General features: G+C 39.4%; 1 protein-coding gene across 1 annotated transcript in view; it reads right to left on the bottom strand.

The window, feature by feature from the left end:
- Window positions 1–22,058, bottom strand: part of SPIDR (scaffolding protein involved in DNA repair) — a 404,690-nt gene that overhangs the window by 256,622 nt on the left and 126,010 nt on the right. The window contains exon 9 of the mRNA XM_006880525.1: window positions 16,561–16,780. Within this exon, the coding sequence (XP_006880587.1) occupies window positions 16,561–16,780 (220 nt within the window). The remainder of the gene's footprint in view (window positions 1–16,560; window positions 16,781–22,058) is intronic.

Below are 22,058 nucleotides of genomic sequence, written 5' to 3' on the forward strand. Positions count from 1 at the left end.
AAAAAAAAAAAAAAAGAACAACCAAAAAAAAAATGTGTCGGAGATAATGCAACTAGTGTGCTTAAAAGCAAAAACAGTGAAACTTTGTCTCACATCCTTTGGATACGTTGTTAGGCAGGGCCTGACCTTGGAGAAGAACATCATATTTGGAAAGGTGAAGGGTCAGAGAAAAAGAGGAAGACCCTCACTGAAATGAACTGACACAGGGACTGCAGTAATGGACTCAAGTATGTCAGAGATGGTGAAAATGACACAGGATAGGACAGGGTTCAGGATCTGTTGTTCAGAGGATTACTATGAGTCATACTCAGCTTGACAGCACTTAACAACAACAACTATCAACCACTAGCACCAAAATCAGGGCATAAATTCTTACAGATCTTACTGGATTTTAGAGGCAACACATGCCACTTTTCCATTTGTTTCTCTGACCTAAGGTAGTCCGTGGGAGTTGCACTGCAAAAGCAAGAGTTGTGCCTGTCTGGCAGATTGAATACACTGAATCCACCAGACAGTTTGCCAGAGAAAAACTGGCAATCTTCTTCCAAGCAATTTACACCTTCTAAAAACCCACTGGTGGATCGGCTACATGTCAATTCCAATTCAATGGCAATGAGGTGAGTTGACTCTGAACCTAGTTACAGAGAAACCTGTAAAGCTTCCAGTTTTTAGCAGGGTCAACAAAAAAGCTTTCCATACAATCTGGGCCTTGTAAATAGTAAGGTTGACCCTAAACCACAATAGCAGAGTTGAAGCAACTGAGCTAAGCACCATTTTCCATTTGATAAGCTGATCTTGCCTTGTTACTGGCTCCTGGTAGAAACTGAACACTTGAACAGAAGATATTCACTGACCACAAAAATTTGACCATGGGATCTTAGAAAGTAAAGTGATTCATCATGAATAGAGTACTGACTGATTTATCTTGCCATAGAGATGGACAGCCCAGGAATGGGCCCTAAGGACAAAGTGAAATTCACATGTGAATAGTATCCCGAACTGGGTTAATTATCATACAAAGAAAGTTTATCTGTTAATATGCCTACTCCTAGCAGATCTGCTATCTTCCCCTTCCCAAATTTATACTTACAGCCTCATAAGACAGTGAGAAAAAAATTAAGGCATGGCTAACAGAAGAGTTGATAGATGTAGATGTATTGATACAGTCTCACAGTTTCCCTGAAAGATGGACAGTTGAGCAGTTTCATGTAGTCCAGCACAGTCTTCATTTGCCCAGGAGAAATGACATGAGGTGTGGATCACTGATTCATAAATAGTTGTAGATATTTGCTAGAGTTGTTAACATTCTCCGATGGTGTGCCTCACGGTCCACTTGATTCAGAAGAAAATTTAAGTCTTATTTAAATACTAACTGGAAAGGAGATGCCCAGTAACTTAAATAATGACATGGACCCAGCAGATTAACCTACAAATCCGTATCTTTTTCCTGGAAAATTTGGACTTGTTGAATAATCAAAGTGGCCACAGTAGCAAAAGAGAGAGCTAACAGTGAATGTCTCTTAACACAGCTAACCTTCCTATCAATGCAATGAGTATCTAACTTGCCAGGTGCAACAAGCTGCTGGGATGAGTACTATCAGTAAGAACAAGCATTAATTGGCAAATAGGTACATTCAATTAATTAACCTACAAATGAATACAGAATCACAAAATGACTGGATTTGCTGGTCTAATAGAGATTGGTTGGAACTCTTGAGACTTTGGCATTTAGTAGTCTGTTATGTATGAAACTAATAAAACATTACCCTTTAGACCTCACATGGTTTGCTGTTGATCAGAGTGGGATCCTCCCTGGTATGACTGTTCACCTCAGCCCTCTGCCAAGTGTTTGACTGAAAAGACTGAGCCACAGGGGTGAATTCAGTTATAGGCCTAATGAATGACCAAGGGCCAGAGTCTTTCAGTGGGCTACTGATAAGGGTGCTGAGTCTTCCTCCAATCTTGATGCCACATTTTTCTTAATTAAGGCCAGCCTCCCAAATGATCTGTTCTGCATATAAATAGAAAAGGTACGGAGAAAGGATACATCCCTGACACAATCCTTTCCTAATTTTAAATAATGAGTAAGTGTCTCCAAACTCTGTTTGGGTAACAGTTTCTTAGGCTATGTATAGGTTTCTCATAAGCACGATCAAATGTTCTGAGAATCCCATTCTTCTCAGTGTTAGTCACAATCTGTTGAGATACACACAGTCAAATGTCTTTGCATAGCTGATAAAACACAAACAGACATTCTTTTGGTATTCTCTACTTTTAGCCAATCCATCTGATGCTGCTTTCAGCAATGGTATCCCTAGTGCCACAGCCTCTTCTAAACTCAGCTTGAATTTCTAGCAGTTCTCTGTAGTTCTAGTCACTTACTTATAAGATTTTGTTTGCATGTGATGTTAATGATATTGTTTGATCATTTCTACATTTCTACATGCTGGATAACCTTTCTTGGGAGTGGGAATGCAGATAATCCAGCCTTGTTGGCTGAAACTCAAGAAGACTTCAAGCACTTACTACAGAAGATCAAGGATTATAGTCTTCAATATGGATCTCATCTTAACATCAAGAAAACAAAAATCCTCACCTCTAGGCCATCATGAGAGATGAAGAAAAGACTAAAGGTGTTAATGATTTCACCTTGGTTGGATCCACAATCAACATCCTTGGCACCAGCAAATCAGAAAATCAAAAGACAAGCTATACTGAGAAACTTTGCTTTCAAAGATCTCTCAAGAATGCTAAAAAGCAATGATATCAGTCTAAAGACCAAGATTTGATTTGCCTGATCCAAGCCATGATCTTCTTAATTGCTTGTTATGCATCTGAGAGCTGTACACTAAATAAGATGACAGAAGAAGAATCAATACCTTTGAGCTGCAGTAGAAGAGTAATGAACATACCATGGACTGCCAAGAGAACAGGTCTGTTGTGGAGAAATTAAAACCAGGTTGCTCCACGGAGGCAAACACTTTGAAACTCCATCTCCAGTACTTTGGGCTTGTGGTCAGAGAAGTCATTCCTTAGAGCATGACATCACACTTGGAAGGGTTGAAGACACAAGAGAGGAAGATCCAGGATGAGAGGGATTTACATAATTACAGTGGCAGTGGGGTCATCAATTGTGTCAAAGATAGTGAGCCTGGCTCAGGCTAGGGCAAGGCTGAGGGTTGCTATGGGTCATAGCTGATTTGATAGCATACAGCAACAGTTGTAAGGAGTTACACTGCCAACCCAAAGGTAGATGGTCTGAGTTCACCAGCTGCTCCTCAGAATGATGATCTTTGACTCCTCTGTGATTTACTGTCTCTAAAAGCCCACTGGAGGTTGAGCTATTAGCAGGTTTCAATTTTATGGCAATGAGTTTGAGTTTCAAGTATAATGACAGAAATCCTAGTGGTTTTTATGATTTTGAGTTTTGTTCAATATTTTTCTCACATTCTATCCTGTGACAGCAGGCCAACATCTAGGCTGAGATGGTCCATAAGTCACTGGAACAAACTACTTATTTTCTTCATTCTTGTTTACTCTGGATGGGGACAAATCAATAGTTGAAATTCAAATGGCATCTTAGAAGGTTTTTAAAACCCACGTTACTATTCACCAATGTATGATGTAGAACATTGCCTTTGCACTATATTAGGTTAACTGATCTTGATGTTTGCATTGATTATGGTCCACAAGCCCCTAGACCAAAAATTCAATCCTTCAAGGTCATGGTTGAGAAGTTTGTGTAACTCTGTTCCTCATATTTGCTCTACCATATACAATATATGCACAAATACTGTTTGCCAAACTTCTATATGGTTACCAGATTTTCCGTTTTATTTGTTGTTACTGATTTTGAGTTTACTAAGTCTTTACGAAGGAGTCTTAGTAAAGTAATGGATAAAAAAAATGTGGCTGCTAACTAAATGGTTAGTGGTGTGAATACATCAGTAACTCTATGAGAGAAAGATGAAGTAGTACCCTTCCATAAAGATCTACAGTCTTGGAGACCTAATCCGATTGGGCTGATATTCATTAGAATTAACTCCATGACAGTGAGTTTTTCTTAAGTCCATATGATTTTCTTCTTTTGGTCAGAAGTTTAATTATTTTTGTGATTACTCTGTAATTTAATTTTTATCATCTTAAAATGAAAATATGCTGATCTATCTTGATAATATCCTGATTCCCTCTGCATTTAGAAGTTCTGTAATTATATAATTTATTAACTCATTATTCACATCATTTATATATTGATGTCTCTGCTTTGATAATTGCAGTTCTGTAAGTTTATTTTAGTTTTGAGAATTTATCTTCTTGTTGGCTTCTTGATAATGATGATGTCCTAAATCCTATTATCAATTTGATATCTGATGTTATTTCTTTATTTGATGTTTCATTTCTGTAGCATTTCTTGTAAACTAGACCTGGTTTTTACAAATCCTTTAATTTCTGTTTATCTGGAAATATTCACTTTGTCATTATATTTTTAGAACAAATTTGTTGAATATATAATTCTTGGCTGGGTAATACTTTCGTTTCAGGGTCTTAGATGGTTTCTCAATGCCTTCTTCTTACATAACAGAACTTATTTTTTCCTCTTTGGAGGTAACATATCTCTTTTTTAATTGCTCTCCAGATTCTCTGAATTTGATTTTTTATTATAGTATGTCTTACTAATTTTCTTTCGGATCTATCCTGAACAAGGTATGTTGAGCTTCTAGAAAGAGTATCTTTTCTTCTGTTATGGCATTAGGAAAGTTTTGTTAGAAATATCTGACAATTCTCTCTGTGTCTGGACTTTTTTTCTGTGTTACCCTGTTCTGGAATTACAAACACACACAAATTTTTTTCCCCTCTTGATGTTGCTTTTATTGCTAGGTGTCTTGAGTCAAGTATGACTCATAGAGACTCTATAAACAACAGACATGAGCCCAGTTCCTATCCTATGCCATTAGGCTTGTCAACCTTCTTTCTCATGTACAATTTGGTATCAAGGATTTTGTATTCTAATTTGCTGATCCATTCTTTAATTCTGTTCTTCCAATGTGTTCTATATCCCTCAAATTTTATTATTAATTTTCTAAGTTTCTAATTGCTGTTTTTGTAGACTTACTAAATGTCATTGTCATTTTACTCCTGTACTGTTTTCCTGAAGTCTTCGTTCTTTGTGTTTGGGTTTTACCCAAGCCTCTATCTCTACTATTTGAATTTCTAATCAGTTTTATCACCTCAGAGGTTTCCTGTTTGTTTTTAACATCTCCTTGTACAACACTGCCCTTTATCTTTACTTAAGGTTATCTGTTATTTTCTGAGATATTTTTGAGTAGTTGCATTTGTTTGTTTCACTCTTTCTGTTTCCTTTTTTCCCTGATAGTTAAGTTAGGTGGTTGTTGTGTACCATTGAGTGGGAACCAACTCACAGCTGATTCTCCAGCAGGTTTTCAAAGGCAGTAAATCACACAGAAGGAGGCTCCCCATCTTTCTCCCATGGAGCCACTGGTGGATTCGACCCATGGGGTAGAAATACTATATTAATCCTAATTTAGCAGCACTAGTGGGAGTGGGAGTGCAGGTTTGTTGGTCGTTGGTCACAAAGAGCAGCTGTGGGTAAGGTGTGCAAGTCTTGTTCACTGTCACTGACCCACTGATGGAGTACTGAGTGGTCACACATCGTAGGTGGAACGGCTCGTATGGCGGGCTTAGGGGGAAACAATATCTTCTGTGAAACAGGGTAAATAAGAAAATGAGCTAGACTAAAAACAAGAGACAGAGTTAAAAGGAGAGAACGATAGAAATATAAAAGCAAGATGAAGTAGAAAATGGTATGATTAAAAAAAAAAAGAAGACAGAAGGGTGATGTCATTGATTGCCTACAGTTCAAAAGTAGGCAGTATCTGCTGGGCCTCATGTTACTGGTGGAAATGATGGCAGGCTATGTGAACTAAGGAAGCATGGACCTGAGAGGGCAGCAGCATAGCATGTGGTTTATGCATGCATTTATCTCCATGAGCACACAGTTCAAATTCCACGAGGGACACCTTATCAGTCTCAAAGCAGCATACAATCAAAATCATGAGTCTTCATCTGCTTCTGGTATGGTATACATCACTTGTGGAGAGATGTGGTTTGAGCAAACTAAAAGAAGGGAGTGGCACAGTGGTCTCTCCTAACTACTGCTTTGGTAGGACATAGAAGGCCTCATTCTTAGTCACCTGGAAGAAGTGAGGGGTGGGAGTAATAGCATTCACTTTTCTGGACCCTGTTCAGTAGCCGAGATACCACTGTGGTATATTTCTAGGGAAACATAGTTAATCAACTCGTTCTACCTCTGACTCAGTCAAGTGGGGCAATACCCAGAGTTCAATGCTTCCAAACACCATCCCACAGATCTCCTCTTCTGCATGGTGCCTCAACTCACATACAGATATGCTACCAGTAAGTCGAGTAAGTTGTTTTACTACCTACCCCTTGTAGATGCCTGTGCCACTGTATTTCTTAGAAAGTTCCCTGTACTTGCCTTTCTCAGAACCAGTTCAAATTCTTCTCATCTTGTTTCACTCCTATCTTTCTACATTATGATTTTTGTCCCAATAGGAGTTTTGTAAAGTTCACTTCTCTTGCAAATATATACTGCCTTCTGTGTGTGGAACTTTGTAGGGAGCTGTCTGCTAATCCAAAGGCAGTGCCTTGCAGGTGGTTCAAATCCTCAGTGGCTCTATGGGAGAAAGACGAGCAATCTTCCCTTGTGATTTATAGCCTCAAAAACCCAGTGGGATAATGCAGTTTTATCCTTTTGTGACTGAGATATTTCACTCAGCATAATGTCCTCCGTGGTCATCCATTTTCTGTAATATTTCATGAGTTCACTGGTTTTCAGTGCTGCATAATATTCCATTGTGTGACCATACCACAGCTTCTCCAGCCATTTCTTTGTTGATGGACACTTAGTTTGCTTTGAACTCTTTGCTACTGCAAAAAGCAAGAAACATGAGTGTGCATATACCTGCTTGGTCAATCTGATTTCTTCAGGGTATATTCTTCGTAGTGAAATTGCTGAATCAAATGGTATTTCTATTTCCAACTTTTTAAAGAAAGAGCCATGGGGAGAAACAAAGAAAAGAGGGGATAAATAATATACACAGAATTGAAACAGATGAGGGAGAGTGCTGTAGAAAAGAAATATATGATTAGGTATTATTGGCATGACAAGAAACCAGGATAAGAACTGCACAGAAAAGTAGACTGGGGTGTGGGGTAGTGGTGGTGCATTGCACAATAATGAAAGAATTTTTTTCCCCCGAAGAGAAAGAAGAACTGGGGGAAGGAGGGGCTGGGAGGAAAATGTGTAACAATGAATAAATGGAAATCCAAGTTCTCTATAAACTTTCATTAAAATCTCATTAAAAAAGAAAAAAGAAAAAATCTAGTAGGGTGGTTGACTTGAGAGTAATGAGAGTTTTTTAAATGCCTTCTGTGGAATCCTGCTCCGGAACTGGTTTGAGGCCTTGAACACTAATGAGCGAAGACCAGATGAGTTGTGGGAGGATGTCAAAGATATCATTCAGGAAGAGTGTAAACGGTCATTACAAAGACAGAAGAGGAAGAAAAGACCAAAATGGATGTCAGAAGAAACACTGAAGATTGCACTGGAGCGTAGAGAAGCCAAAGCTCAAGGAAGAATTCAAGACACTAAAGAGCTGAACAGAAGATTCCAAAAGGCTGCTCGGAATGACAAAGCAAAATATTACAATGAAATGTGCAAGGAGCTAGAGTCGGAAAATCAAAAGGGCTGAACTCGCTCAGCATTTCTTAAGCTCAAGGAACTGAAGAACAAATTCAAACCTAGAGTTGCTATAATCAAGGATGCTTTAGGTAGAATGTTAAATGATCCAGGAAGTATTAAAAGAAGATGGAAGGAATATACTGAGTCATTGTATAGAAAGGAATTGGCAGATACAGAAGAATTTAATGAAATAACATATGAGCAAGAGCCTATGGTGATGAAGGAAGAAGTTCAAGCTGCTTTGAAAGAAATAGCAAAAAATAAGGCCCCAGAAATAGATGATATACCAATTGAAGTATTTCAGATAACAGATGTTGCCCTGGATGTGCTCACCAAGTTGTGCCAAATCTGCAGAACAACTACTTGGCCAACTGACTGGAAGAGATCTATATTTGTTCCCATTGCAAAGAAGGGTGACCCAACTGAGTGCGGAAACTACAGAACAGTATCATTGATTTCACATGCAAGCAAGATTCTACTGAAGATGATCCAAAAACGACTAGAACAGCACATCAGCAGAGAATTGCCGGAAGTCCAGGCTGGGTTTAGAAGGGGTCGTGGTACTAGGGATATTGTTGCTGATGTTAGATGGATCTTGGCTGAAAGCAGAGAATACCAGAAGAATGTCTATCTGTGTTTCATTGATTATGCAAAGGCATTTGACTGTGTGGATCATAACAAACTGTGGCTGACTCTGAGAAGAATGGGAATCCCAGAACATTTAATTGTGCTAATACGAAACCTATACTTGGACCAAGAGGCAGTAGTTAGAACAGAGCAGGGTAACACTGCATGGTTCAAAATTGGGAAGGGTGTGCGCCAGGGATGCATTCTGTCTCCATACCTTTTCAACATGAATGCAGAGCAGATTATCCGGGAGGCTGGGCTCTATGAGGAGAATTGTGGCATCAGGATTGGTGGAAAATGTATTAACAATCTACGTTATGCAGATGACACAACCCTGCTTGCTGAAACTGAGGAGGACCTCATGCACTTGCTGCAGAAGGTCAAGGACTGCAGCCTTCAGTATGGACTGAGGCTCAATGTTAAGGCAAAGATTCTCGCCTCTGGACCAACTGGCAGCGTCAGGATTGATGGCAAAGAGATTGAGATTGTTCACAGCTTCAGTTTGCTCGGCTCCACAGTCAACACTCTTGGCACCAGCAGTCAGGAAATCAAAAAGCGTATCGCGATGGGAAAGTCTGCTGATAGGGACCTCTCTAAAGTACTCAGGAGCAACGGTGTCTCTCTGGAGACTAAGGTGCGCCTGATACAGGCCATGGTTTTTGCAGTCGCTTGTTATGCATCACAGAGTTGGACAATGACTAGGGAGGACAGAAGGAGAGTTGATGCCTTTGAGCTGTGGTGCTGGAGAAGAGTAGTGAATGTACCATGGACTGCCAGGAAAACAAACAGATTCATCTTGGAGAGGATTAAACCAAGCAACTTCTTGGAGGCAAGGATTCTGGGGCTTTGTCTGACATACTTTGGACATGTTGCCAGGAGGGACGGGTCCTTGGAGAGAGACATCATGCTTGGGAGGGTGGAAGGACGGCACAGGAGGCGAAGACCCTCTATGAGATGGATTGATTTGGTGACTGGGGTAATCGGGATAGGTGTGTCGGAGGCAGTGTGGTTGGCGCAGGATAGAGCAGGGTTTAGCCCTGTTGTGCATAGGGTCGCTATGAGTCGCAAACGACTCGACAGCATATAACAACAAACAACAACATATCTCTTTCTGGTTGGTGTTTAATCCATTTCTTCATTCCATCATTTGATGCTCAGGGTTATAGGATTATTATCTGTATATGGTTCCCTTGATTTATTCAGAGCAGAGCTTCAGTGGTGAAATCTGTGGGGTGCTGTGCTGCTCATCTAAATGCTATATGTCTCTAATGGTGTTATTCCACCAGCTAATTTGGTCACTATGAATCTCAATGAATTCACAGCAGAGACTCTAGGGAGCTCCAGTGGCACAATCTGAAGGAAGTTGCCTCTTAACTCAAAGGTCTCACCTCCCTGTTAGTTCAAATCCTCAAGAGAAAAATGGACTATCTCCTCCAATTTGGTTTACAGCCTTGGAAACACAATGAAGGGTCAGCTATACGCTGGCTTCAACTTGACAGCAATGAGACTGATTTGATTGACAAAGTAATAAAATGACTTTTAACATCACTAAAATGTTTATACAGAGCTCAGGAAGCTCAGTGATAAGGAGCTGCACTGTTATCACAAAGACATGCAGTTCAAATCCATCAGTGACTCCCTGGCAGAAAGATGGGAAATCTCTTCATGTATGATTATCTGTTTCTGAAAAACTGTTTAAGGATCAGCTATCGATCAATTCCCACTAGACAGTACACAACAACGAAAACAACGATCTTGTTAACATGTGGTCATGGTTGTTTTTTTTTCTGGCAAATCACTACCATTTTGTGTAAAGGTATTAATCACTGTGATGGAGTAAAAAAAAAAAATTCTTAAAGGACTCCAGCAATTAAAGCTTAGATTCTCCCTCCCTGTTGACTTGGCTTGCTGGGCTGCATATGACTGAGCACAGGGCCTGGCTCATCTGTATGCTTATTAACATAAAATCTAAAATTAAATCTGGTACATTTGTAGATAAACACAAAGGCAGCCTGTAGATGACTGTTAGTTGCTTGAACACTTTATCCAGGACTGTACATTTAAAACATTTTGTTTACAAAAGTAAAGCTGTCCCCTTTTATAACTGTGTATCATCCATCAGCTACCCATTATCTTCCACTGCAGAATGTTTGGAATTTCCTCATTTGTAAGAGTTGGAAGTTTCAAGCACAGACATTCTGTCTTCATAAAAGGGTAAAATGGTGCATAATAATATACATTGACATTTTGGGCATTTCTACCCAAGGATTACTAAATTAGGGCCTATTGTTGTTGTTGTTGTTATGTGCAGTCGAGTCGCCTATGACACATAGCGACCCTATGTACAGAGCCCTAAATGTTGTTCTATCCTGTGCCAACCTCGAGGTCTCTAACACACTCATTTCCACCACCCCAATCACAGAATTGATCCATCTCATTGAGTGTCTTCCTCTCCTATGCCGTCCCTCCACTCTCCCAAATATGATGTCCCTCTCCAAGGACCAATCCCTCCTTGCAACATGCCCAAAGCATGTCAGATGAAGCCTCAGAATCCTTTACTCCAAGGAGCAGTCTGGCTTAACCCTCTCCAGGATAAACCTGTTTGTTCTCCTAGCAGTCATGGTATATTCAACACTCTTCTCCAGCACCACAGCTCAAAGGCATCAATTCTCTATCATCCCTGGTCACTGTCCAACTCTCCAAAGCATAGCAAGTAACTGCGAAGACCATAGCCCAGATCAGGTGCACCTTAGTCTCCAGCCTGACATCGTTGCTTTTCAGTACTCTGGAGACGTCCCTCACAACCGACTTTCCCAAAGCAATTTGTCTCTTGATTCCCTGGCTGTTGGCATCAAGAGTGTTGACTTTGGAGCCAAGCAAACAAAAACTGTTCACCATCCATACTGATACAGCCAATTGGCCCAGTGGCGAGAATCTTTGTTTTCTTGATGTTGAACTTCAATCCATATTGAAAGCTGTAGTCCTTGACCTTCTGCAGCGAACGCCTCAGGTCCTCCTCAGTTTCAGCAAGCAGGGTTGTGTCATCTGTATAATGCAGGTTGGTTGTTGATGACTCTTCGACCAATCCTGATGCCACATTCTTCCTCATATAGCCCAGTGTCTCAGATGATCTGTTTTGCATACAGATTGAAAAGGGATGGAGACAAAATACATCCCTGATGGACCCCTTTCTTGATTTTGAACCATCCAGTGTCTCCCTGCTCTGTTCTGACAACTGCCTCTTGGTCAAAGTACAGGTTTCGCATAAGCACAATCAAATGTTCTGGGATTCCCATTCTTCTCAGAGTCAGCCACAGCTTGTTGTGATCCACACAGTCAAAAGCCTTTGCATAGTCAAAGAAGCACAGATAGACATTCCTCTGGTATTCTCTGCTTTCTGCCAAGATCCATCTAACATTAGCTATAATATCCCTAGTAAACGACCTCTACTAAATATATATGGCAGTTCTCTGTAGACCTATTGCTCCAATCGTTTTTGGATAATTTTCAGCAGAATCTTACTTGCATGTGATATTAATGATGTTGTTCAATAATTTCCGCACTGTGTTTGGTCACTTTTCTTTGGAATGGGAACAAATATCGATCTTCTCCAGTCACTTGGCCAGCTGGCTGCCCTCCAGATTTCTTGGCACAACTTAGTGAAGACATCCAGGGCTGCATCTGTTTGTTCAAATATGTCAATTGGTATGCTGTCAGCTCCTGGAGTCTTGTTTTTTGCCAATTCCTTCAGAGCAACCCGAACTTCCTCTATTATCTAATGAAAATCTTAACCTGCTCAGTAAGGGGCAAACATTATTTGCGTCCAAGACAGATACTTTATACAATCTATGAAACAATATTTGAAAACATACAAAATAATGTAAAAGTTTTAATTGAATCTTAAAATTTCTAGCCAACTTTTTTGGGTACTAGATAGATTGTGGCTTTTCTTTACAATCATCTCTGAAACTTCAATACCAGTATAGTATTGATACCAAATGCACATTAACAGATAGGGAACAGATTTTTATTTAGCAGCCCTACTGATAAACCAAAAGAAACTAGTCTATAAAATATTATTTTAGCATTTCTTCTTTCTTGAGCCTCAAATGAAATTAATGTACCATTTTAGGTTGGTGGCCACAGTCTGTTTTTTCTGTGATTGATTTAAATTTGAAAGTATAGTGAGTCACAATATTTGGAATTAGAAATATCATATTCTTCCACTTCTCCAGTTCTCGTTTTGTTTCTTGTAATCATGTTTTGCAATCTTCTTTAAACAGATCCTTTGTGCTTCTGGTTAGGTTTACTTCTAAGTATTTAATTTTGGATTAGCAATTGTGAAGGGTATTGTTTTTCTCAGCTCCAGTTCTGTATTCTCTTTGTTACTGCGGAGAAATCCAATTGATTCTTGTATGTCGATCTTGTGTCCTGCCACTTTGCAGAATTGGTCAACTATGTCCAGTAGTTTTCTTGCTGAGTCTTTCATGTTTTCTAAGTAAACTATCTGCATAGAGAGATAATTTTACCTCTTCTTTGCCAATTTGAAATAAAGAATATACTTTGCTGATGTATTGGAAGACTCGATATTGTAAAAATGACAATACTACCAAAAGAAATTTACACATTAAATGCAATCTCAATATGAATACTAATTTCATTCTTCAATGAGATGGAAAAGGCAATCTCCAATTTCATTTAGAATGGAAAGAGGTCCTATATAAGCAAAGCACTCCTTAAAAAGAGACACAAGGTAGGAGGCATCTCACTTTCTGATTTCAAATACTACCACACTGCCGTGGTGGTCAAGACAGCATGGTACTGGTATAATGACAGACACACAGATCAATGGAATAGAATTGAGAACCCGGAAATCAGGCCATCTACCTATGGTCAACTGATTTTTGACAAGGAGATGAAATCAGTTAAGTGGGGAAACGACATCCTTTTTAACAAATGGCACTTGCAAATTCGGAAAACTATCTGTAGAAAACTCAAGCAAGATCCACACCTCACTCCATACACAAAATCCAACTCAAAGTGGATCAAGGATCTAAGACTAAAACCAAGGACGATAAACTTCATTAAAGAAAAGCTTGGAAGAACTCTTGAAGCCCTAATCCACAACATAAACAGTCTTCCAAGCATCCTGAGAAACCTACAACCAGGAGAGGATAAAATAGATGAATGGGAGGTTCTAAAAATTAAATACCTATGCACATCTAAAAACTTCTCCAACAAGGTGAAAAGGCAAGCCACAGATAGGGAAAAAAATATTTGGTCTGATAATGGATTTATTTCTAGATTTTATAAAATACTTAAGTACAACAACAAGATAAAGGGAAACAACCCAATTGAAAACTGGGCACAGGATATGAACAGACTCTTCACCAAAGAAGATACTCAGACGGCAAACAAACACATGAGTAAATGTTCAAAATCCCTAGCTCTAAAAGAGATGCAAATCAAAACAACTATTGAGATATATCACCCCACTAAGAATAGCAAAATTTAATAGAACAGTAAACAATAAATGCTGGTGAGGTTGCGGAGAAACTGTAACCTTTATTCATTGTTGGTGGGAGTGTAAAATGGTGCAACCACTGCGGAAAGGCTATATGGCACTTTCTCAAAAAGTTCTAAATAGAAATAATATTTGACCCAGCAATTCCACTACTGGGAATATACCCTAAAGAAATCAGAACTGCCATCCAAACAGATATATGCACACTCATGTTTACTGCGGCTCTGTCTGCAGTAGCAAAGTTCCGGAAATAGCCCAAGTACCCATCAACAAACGAATGGATAGAGAAGCTCTGGTATAGTCACACAATGGAACACTATGCTGCATTGAAAAACAAGAAACTCATGAAATATTATGTAAAGTGGATGACCCTGGAGGACTTTATGCTGAGTGAAATATTTCAGTTACAAAACAACAAATACTGTACAATGCCACTGTTGTAAAGTGGGACTGACATCGGAGTTGGGGGGAAACTAAGAGGGGATAAATAATATATACTGTTATTGAAACAAATCAGGGAGAGAATTGTTTAGGAGGAATATATGATTAGGTATTATTGACATAAGAGTCCAGAATGAAAGCCACATAGTGGAGTGGACTGGGGGTAGGGAGGCGAGGTTGTACATCAATGAAAGAATTTTGGGTTGGTTTGGTTTTTTTTTACTTTCAAAGAGAAAAGTGAACTTGGGGGAGTAGTGGGCAGGGAGGGAAATGTATAACAACAAATGAATGGAAATCCAAAGTCTCCGTAAACTTTTATTAAAATAAAACAAAAACCCATCAACCAAAAAACCCACCAGAGCAGCAGTTGATTTTAGTTGATTCCAACTCCACAATTTGTATCAAAAACAACAATAATACAGAACTAAGAGAGTTGAACAGAAGATTTTAAAAGGCAGCTGGAGAATATGAAACAAAGTATTATAACTAAATGTGCAAAGAGCTGGAGTTAGACAATCAAAAGGAGTTAGACATTCAATATTTCTCAAACTGAAAAAAACTAAAGAGCTATCTGAAGCCTTGAGTTGCAATATGGATAGAATCTATGGGCAAAATCTTGAATCGTGCAGGAAGAATTCAAAGAAGATGGCAGAAATACATACAGTCACTGAACCAAAAAGAAATGGTCTATGCTCAAAGATTTCAGGAGCAAATGTACAAATCAAGAATCACTGATCCTACAGGGAGAAGTCTATGTTTCACTGACGGCATTAATGAAAAACAAGGCTCTAGAAATCTGATAGAATACCAACTCAGACATTTCAATAAACAGATGTAGTCTCAGATGTGAGTACTTGTCTATGCTAAAAAACTTGAAAAACAGATAGATACCTGGTTATTTGGAAGATAAACTTCAATGGTTTTGCTTTTCCAAAGAATTTAGCTTAAGACACAATGCTTATTTTCAATATCGTATCAGAAGTTCAAGACAAGAGAAAATGATAAGAAAAACAAATAAAAGTTATCCAGATAGAAATTTTTCTCTGCTACGGCTGCCATTATCCTGAACGCTGGATGGAGTGCCAAAGGAACAAACAGATGTCTTGGAGAAAGTGCAGCCAGAGTGCTCCTCAGAGGCAAGGATGGTCATGTTGTTAGGAGGGGCTGTTTCTCAGAGAGGGAGACACCATGCTTGAAAAGGTCAGCAAAGAAGAGGAAGACCCTCAACAAGATGGAACCACACAGTGACTGCCACAACAGGCTCAAGTATGTCAGAGATGATGAGAATGGCACAGGATAGGACAGGCTCAGATCTGTTGTTCATAGTGTCACAATGAGTTGTACTCAACTTGATGGCACATAATAAGAACAAAAATAGAAAATCACAAAGAGTTCACTAAAAAACTTCCAGAGTTAACAGAGAACGTTGACAAAAATTTCAAGGTATAAAATCGGCAAACAAAAAAAGATCTAGCACTGAGAATTCTGAAAGGAAAAAGTTGGGTAATAATTTCATTTCTAATAGCAAAAAATAAAATGCCAACAATAAATTTTACCAGGTGTGTGAAAAGACTGCACATATAAAATACCACATAAAGAGATTAAGCTGGGTTTAAATAAAATAAATAGAAAGATGAGTCCTGTCACTGTCAACCCACTTCATTTTCCTTTGCTAAGATGACAACTCGCTTTTTGATTATTCAAAGAAATGCACACTTAAAACATGTGCTCAATTCTGTATGTATAATATTGATCATGAAAAAACAGAGTTCTAAAAAAAAGAAAATAATTTACATTTCTCCCTAAAGCCCATAGCCATTATGTATGGGGAAGACACAGAAGAGATTCCTTCTCCAAGAAGGAAATAAGACTTAAAAATGGCAAATAAAATTTAAACAAGGCTGCTCATACATTCCTTCAGAAGTATTAAGATTTTTTTTTCTCTCTCTCTCTCACGATGGTCATGAATAAGCCAGTGTTTCTGTTCTAGAAGATGTAGGTCAATTTCTAATTGTCTTCTTCTGGTATTTCTCTATAAAATGTGAAAAAACTAACTTAGCTGTAAATGTTCAATGAGAATCACAATTAAAGTAAAATTTCATTTTTTAAAAAAAGTGACAAGTTACTGCTAATATCTTTTCTTGTCAAACAAATCATAATGACAGAGTGAGTTATTTGCACTTACCAGGGAGGGTAGATGTGCACAATGTCCTGCGGACGTCCCTTAAGGTGCTCTGCTGTCTCCTTGGTGAAAAGAACCTTCAAGAAGACCCTGGGCCTGGTGGCCAAACCCAGTAAAGGACTGTCACTTTGCAGTCTCTCTAGCTGCTCACAAAAGGCCACCTGAATGGTGCATTCCTCATGAAGCTCCAGAATTTTCACAATTAATAGACCAGGTTCCCTCCCTACAAGTTGAATAAAATAACAAAAGCAAAAAATGAAATCTAAAAGATCAATTAAATGTGCAGAAAAGAATCAATAATGACGTCTATTAACAAAGGAGAACAGGCCCTATCAGTAACATCCACAAAACCAACTGCTGTAAAGTCAGACTTAACCTCTAAGCTCACTTCTATCATTCTAACATCAACTGTCCCTTCCAGGGCTCTCAATACTATACTACTATGTCTGCAATTTGTTGAAATGGTCACACAGATCTCACAGAACCATACTCATCATTATTGCATTTAATAGGTTACATGCAGGTTGGCAACAGGATACACAATTCTTCAATCAGAAGCCTGGCAGCCTCTCAAGCTGACAGGCTTTTCAGTCATCAACCCTGCTGCTTTAGGCCAACATTTCAAAGCTATCTTAGTCCCATCACTTCTTAATCTGGTGGCAACAAAATGCATCGAAAAAGTGACTACAGTAATAGGTTCCAGCATATCAAAGCTGGTGAGGATGGCAAAGAACAGGGACAGGTTCGGATCTACTACTCGTAGAATGGTTAAGAGTTTTAGGAAGTTGTGGTGGCTTAGTGGTAAGAAATTGTGCTGCCAATGTAAAGGTTGTCACGTACTATCGAGTTCCAACTGACCCATAACTGACCCTCCAGAAGATTTTCAGAGGCAGTTAATCACATGGGAGGAAACTGCCCCACCTTCCGACATGAAGCAGCTGGTGGATTCGAACCCTGTGCCTTCAAGATTGCAGCACAACTTCTTGGCCACCAAGTGCTACAATGCAAAGGCACACATTTGAATTTGCCAGCTGTTCTGTGGGAGAAAAATGAGTGATCTCCTCCAGTGCAATTTACTGCCTCTGAAAATTGCGTGAGGGTCAGTTATGGGTTGGTTGCAACTCAATGGTACACAATAACCAAAAGAGTTGTAGTCAACTAGATGGCATCTAAAAATAAAACTTGTTTTCTTTAACAATCTAATTGTTCAATGTTGATATTGTACTCTGCCATTTTGCTGAGTAATATTTTTACTGTGATCCTAGGATTTTTTGATGTATGTTGTTCTTATTTATCATCAAGTTGGAAAAGACACTGTAAATTGTATAGTAATTTCAGAGGCAGTAAATTGTACATGAAGAGACTGTCCATATTTCTCCCATGGAGCAGTTGGTAAATTTGAATTGAATGCCTTTGGGCTAGCAGTGCAACTCATTCCCTTTAAGCCACCAAAGTTCCCTTTTCTATGTATATTGTTGCTGAGAGCCTTCCAAACACAACTCATAGCAACCCTATGAACATAACGTCTGAAGTCCCTCTACAACTATCGACTTTTATCAAAGTTCATTGATTTTCTGGAGGCATGTTGTTTAGGAAGTGGATGCCACTCCTGCTTCCAAAGCTGTTTGAGTCACCCGTGATTCATACCAACCCTCTGTACAGCAGCTCTGAACCCTTCCCCCTGTCCTGAGCCAGTCTCATTAATTCTGACACACCAATCCCTGTTGCCCCAGTAGGATTATATTATCTGAAAATACAGTTTTATCTACTCATTAAAATTTGGGATATTTCTATTTCTCTTCCTTGCCTTATTACCCTGGCTAGGGTTTTTAACAGAACATTAAATTGAAGTGGTAATGGAGAACATGTTTGTCTGATATGACTTTAATGATGTTGTGGAATTTGCCTTTTATTAGTTTTTTGGTGAGAGTTTTCATCAGGAATGGGGTCTGGATTTTGACTCACACTGGGTTCTCTACAGAAGTGAAACTAGTGCAGAAAAAGAGATACAGATGGATTAGTTTCTGTTAGGTATCAACTAGTCCACTATCATGCATAGTGACTCCTCCCTATACTTTGCCATTCCCACCATCTCTTAGTATGTTCAAGTTCATTATTACAATCACTATGTCAATACATCTTGTTGAGAGTCTTTTTCTCTTTTGCTGATCCGACAAGTTTCCCAGACTGATTTCTTTTTTCAAGGATTTGGCCCCTACTGACAAGATGGCTAGAGTATAGAGATGAAATGTCACCACCTTTTCCTTTAGGAACATCTTGGATGTACTTTCTCCAAGAAAGACTTGTTTGTCCTCTTGGCAGTCCATGAGATATTTAGCACTTTTCTCAAACAACATGAGTTAACAGTGTCAGGGTTTTTTCTTTATCATATTTTTTCAACTTTCAGATGTATACCAAGTAATCAAAAAGAAAACTTTTAATTAAGCACACTTTAATCTTCAAACAGACGTGTCGGCTCTTCAGCACATTAGAGGTCCTGACATCAGATTTTTCCCAATGCAAAGCTTCTTTTGATTTCTTGACTGAGATCATCCGGGAGGCTGGGCTCTATGAGGAGAAATGCGGCATCAGGATTGGTGGAAGATCTATCAACAACCTGCGTTATGCAGATGACACAACTTTGCGTGCTGAAATTGAGGAGGACCTGAAGCACTTGCTGCCAAGGGTCAAGGACTGCAGCCTTCAATATGGATTGAGGCTCAATGTGAAGAAGACAAAGATTCTCACCACTGGACCAACTGGCAGCATCAGGATGGATGGTGAAGAGATTGAGATTGTTCACAGCTTTAGTCTGCTTGGCTCCACAGTCAACATTCTTGGCACCAGCAGCCAGCAAATTAAAAGACGTATTGCGATGGGAAAGTCTGCTGTTAGGGACCTCTCTAAAGTACTCAAGAGCAACGGTGTCTCTCTGGAGACTACGGTGCGTCTGACACAGGCCATGGTCTCTGTAATCACTTGTTTTGCATCAGAGAGTTGGACAATGACTGGGGAGGACAGAAGGAGAATTGATGCTTTTGAGCTTTGGTGTTGGAGAAGAGTGCTGAGAATGCCATGGACTGCTAAGAAAACAAACAGATTCTTCCTGGAGAGGGTTAAACCGGGCTGCTCCTTGGATGAAAGGATTCTGAGGCTTTGTCTGACATACTTTGGTCATGTTGTAAGAAGAGACCGGTCCTTGGAGAAGGACATCATGCTTGGGAGGGTGGAGGGCAGGCGCAGGAGGGGAGGGCCCTATAGGAGGTGGATTGATTCGGTGACTGGGGTAATCGACATGAGTGTGTTGGAGACAATGAGATTAGCACCGGACAGAACAGAGTTTAGGGCTGTTGTGAATAGGGTCGCTATGAGTGGCATTCGACTCAACGGCACATAACAACAACATTACCTTTTGTGTTGATTGTAGATCCAAGTAAAACGTCAATCTTTTTTCTATCATGATTATGCCTATTGGCCCAGTGGTGAATATTTTTGTTTTCTTGTATAGATATAGAGACAGAAGTTTATCTCTAGGAAATAGCTCAAGTACTTCTTGTTAAGATAGAGAGATAAGCTGGCCCAGTGGACAGAAGGCGATGATACTACCAAGCCGAAGGTGGGTGACTTTTAATCTGCAGCCCTCGGGCCTGTCTTTCATTGTTTTTGTTCAGACATTCCTCTCAGACATAGCCCTGTTGTACAAGTTGCCATACAGCGATAACTTGTGGTTGCTGTGAGGCTGAATACTGTAACACTGGTGTGTCAAATGCGTTAATGGCTGGTTACCCAATGTGGACAGAGATTGGGGTGGAGCTCCCCGATTAAAACAAACTTGGAAGGAGGAGTGGCATCCACTTCTGTAATAGATTGCCTCTGGAAACCCTATGAACCTGGAGAGGATGAGAGACACCCAAGTGTTGAGGACTCTCCTTCATGGGGTCACTATGAGTCACCTGTGACTCGACGGCACTTAACAACAACAATAACAACTTCTTGTTGATTGCCTTTGAGTTGAGCACGACTCATAGCAACCATGTGTAAACAAAAGCCCTGAAGCCCCTCTACAATTATCGACATTTATAAAAATTCATAGTGTTTCCAGAGGCATGCTGGTTAGGAAGTGGATGCCACTCCTGCTTTCAACAAGTACTAGCGGAAGGCAATTTCCACATCCATGGGTCAGATAGCAGGCTAGAGACTAAAGGTCAGCTGGTTAGATGGAAAAGTATTTCTTGTAAAAGCTGTGGTTTAGTGGTGAAGAACTGTAGATCTAATCAAGGAAGTAATAACATTGTAGGAAGCCAAATTCACATAAAACTTTAACCATCACAGACTTTATGAAATGCTTCTTTTTAATAGATTGATATGATCACGTGATGTCCTCATCTTTTTTAAATTTTAAATTGTAAATAATACTGATATTTTTCTAATATTAAACCATCCTTGCACACCAGGTATGACTCCCATTTGGATGTGATGTATTTTTTTATGGTATTGGATTCTAAAAGGGAGCTCTGATGGCCTCGTAGCAAGAAGCTACACTGTAATCCTGAAAGCACATGGCTCGAATTCACCGGCTGTTCTGTGGGAAAAGGATGAGCAATCTCCTACTGTGCAATTAGATGCCTCTGAAAACTGGCTAGAAATTCGGCTATAGGTTGGTTCCATCTCAACAGTACACAACAAAGACATTTGATTCTTTTGGCTACAATTTTGCTGAGGACACACACAAACAGTTTGCCATCGAGAAAAATTAACTCAAAGCTTCTATTTTAATTTCTGAAGCATGAATTTATTGCCATAAATCTGCCACTAAGTATATCTTTTTTTGTGTCCTAATGATTTTAGTATGTTGAGTTTTTATTCTCATTTATTTTTAGCAATTGCTTTATCTAAAATTTTATTTCTTCTGTTATCCAGAAGTTTTTAGCTAGGTATTTGGTATTCATATTTCTAAGTGTATGATTTCCTTGTACCTTGATTTTCCAATTATTAATTTCTTGTTTTAATTGTTGTGATTTAAGAAGATAGTCTGCATTATTTTTATATTTGTAAAATGATGTTCAAAGTATGTTAGATGGAGCCTCAGAATCCTTGCATCCAAGGAGCCATCCAGTTTCACCCTTTCCAGGATGAATCTGTTTGTTTTCCTAGCAGTCCATGGTATTCTCAATATTCTTCTCCACCACCACAGCTCAAAGGCATCAATTTTCCTTCTATCCTCCTTGGTCATTGTCCAACTCTCTGATGCATAACAAGTGATTGCAAAGACCATGGCCTGTATCAGACACACCGTAGTCTCCAGAGAGACACCATTGCTCTTCAGTACTTTGGAGAGGGCCCTAACAGCAGACTTTCCCATCACAATACGTCTTTTAATTTCCTGGCTACTGTTGCTGAGAGTGTTGACGGTGGAGCCAAGCAAACTAAAGCTGTGTACAATCTCAATCTCTTCACCATCCATCCTGATGCTGCCAATTGGTCGAGTGGTGAGAATCTTT

Source organism: Elephantulus edwardii, unplaced genomic scaffold (assembly GCF_000299155.1).
Source record: "Elephantulus edwardii isolate Elephantulus edwardi_28Jun2011 unplaced genomic scaffold, EleEdw1.0 scaffold00008, whole genome shotgun sequence".
Lineage (NCBI taxonomy): Eukaryota > Metazoa > Chordata > Mammalia > Macroscelidea > Macroscelididae > Elephantulus > Elephantulus edwardii.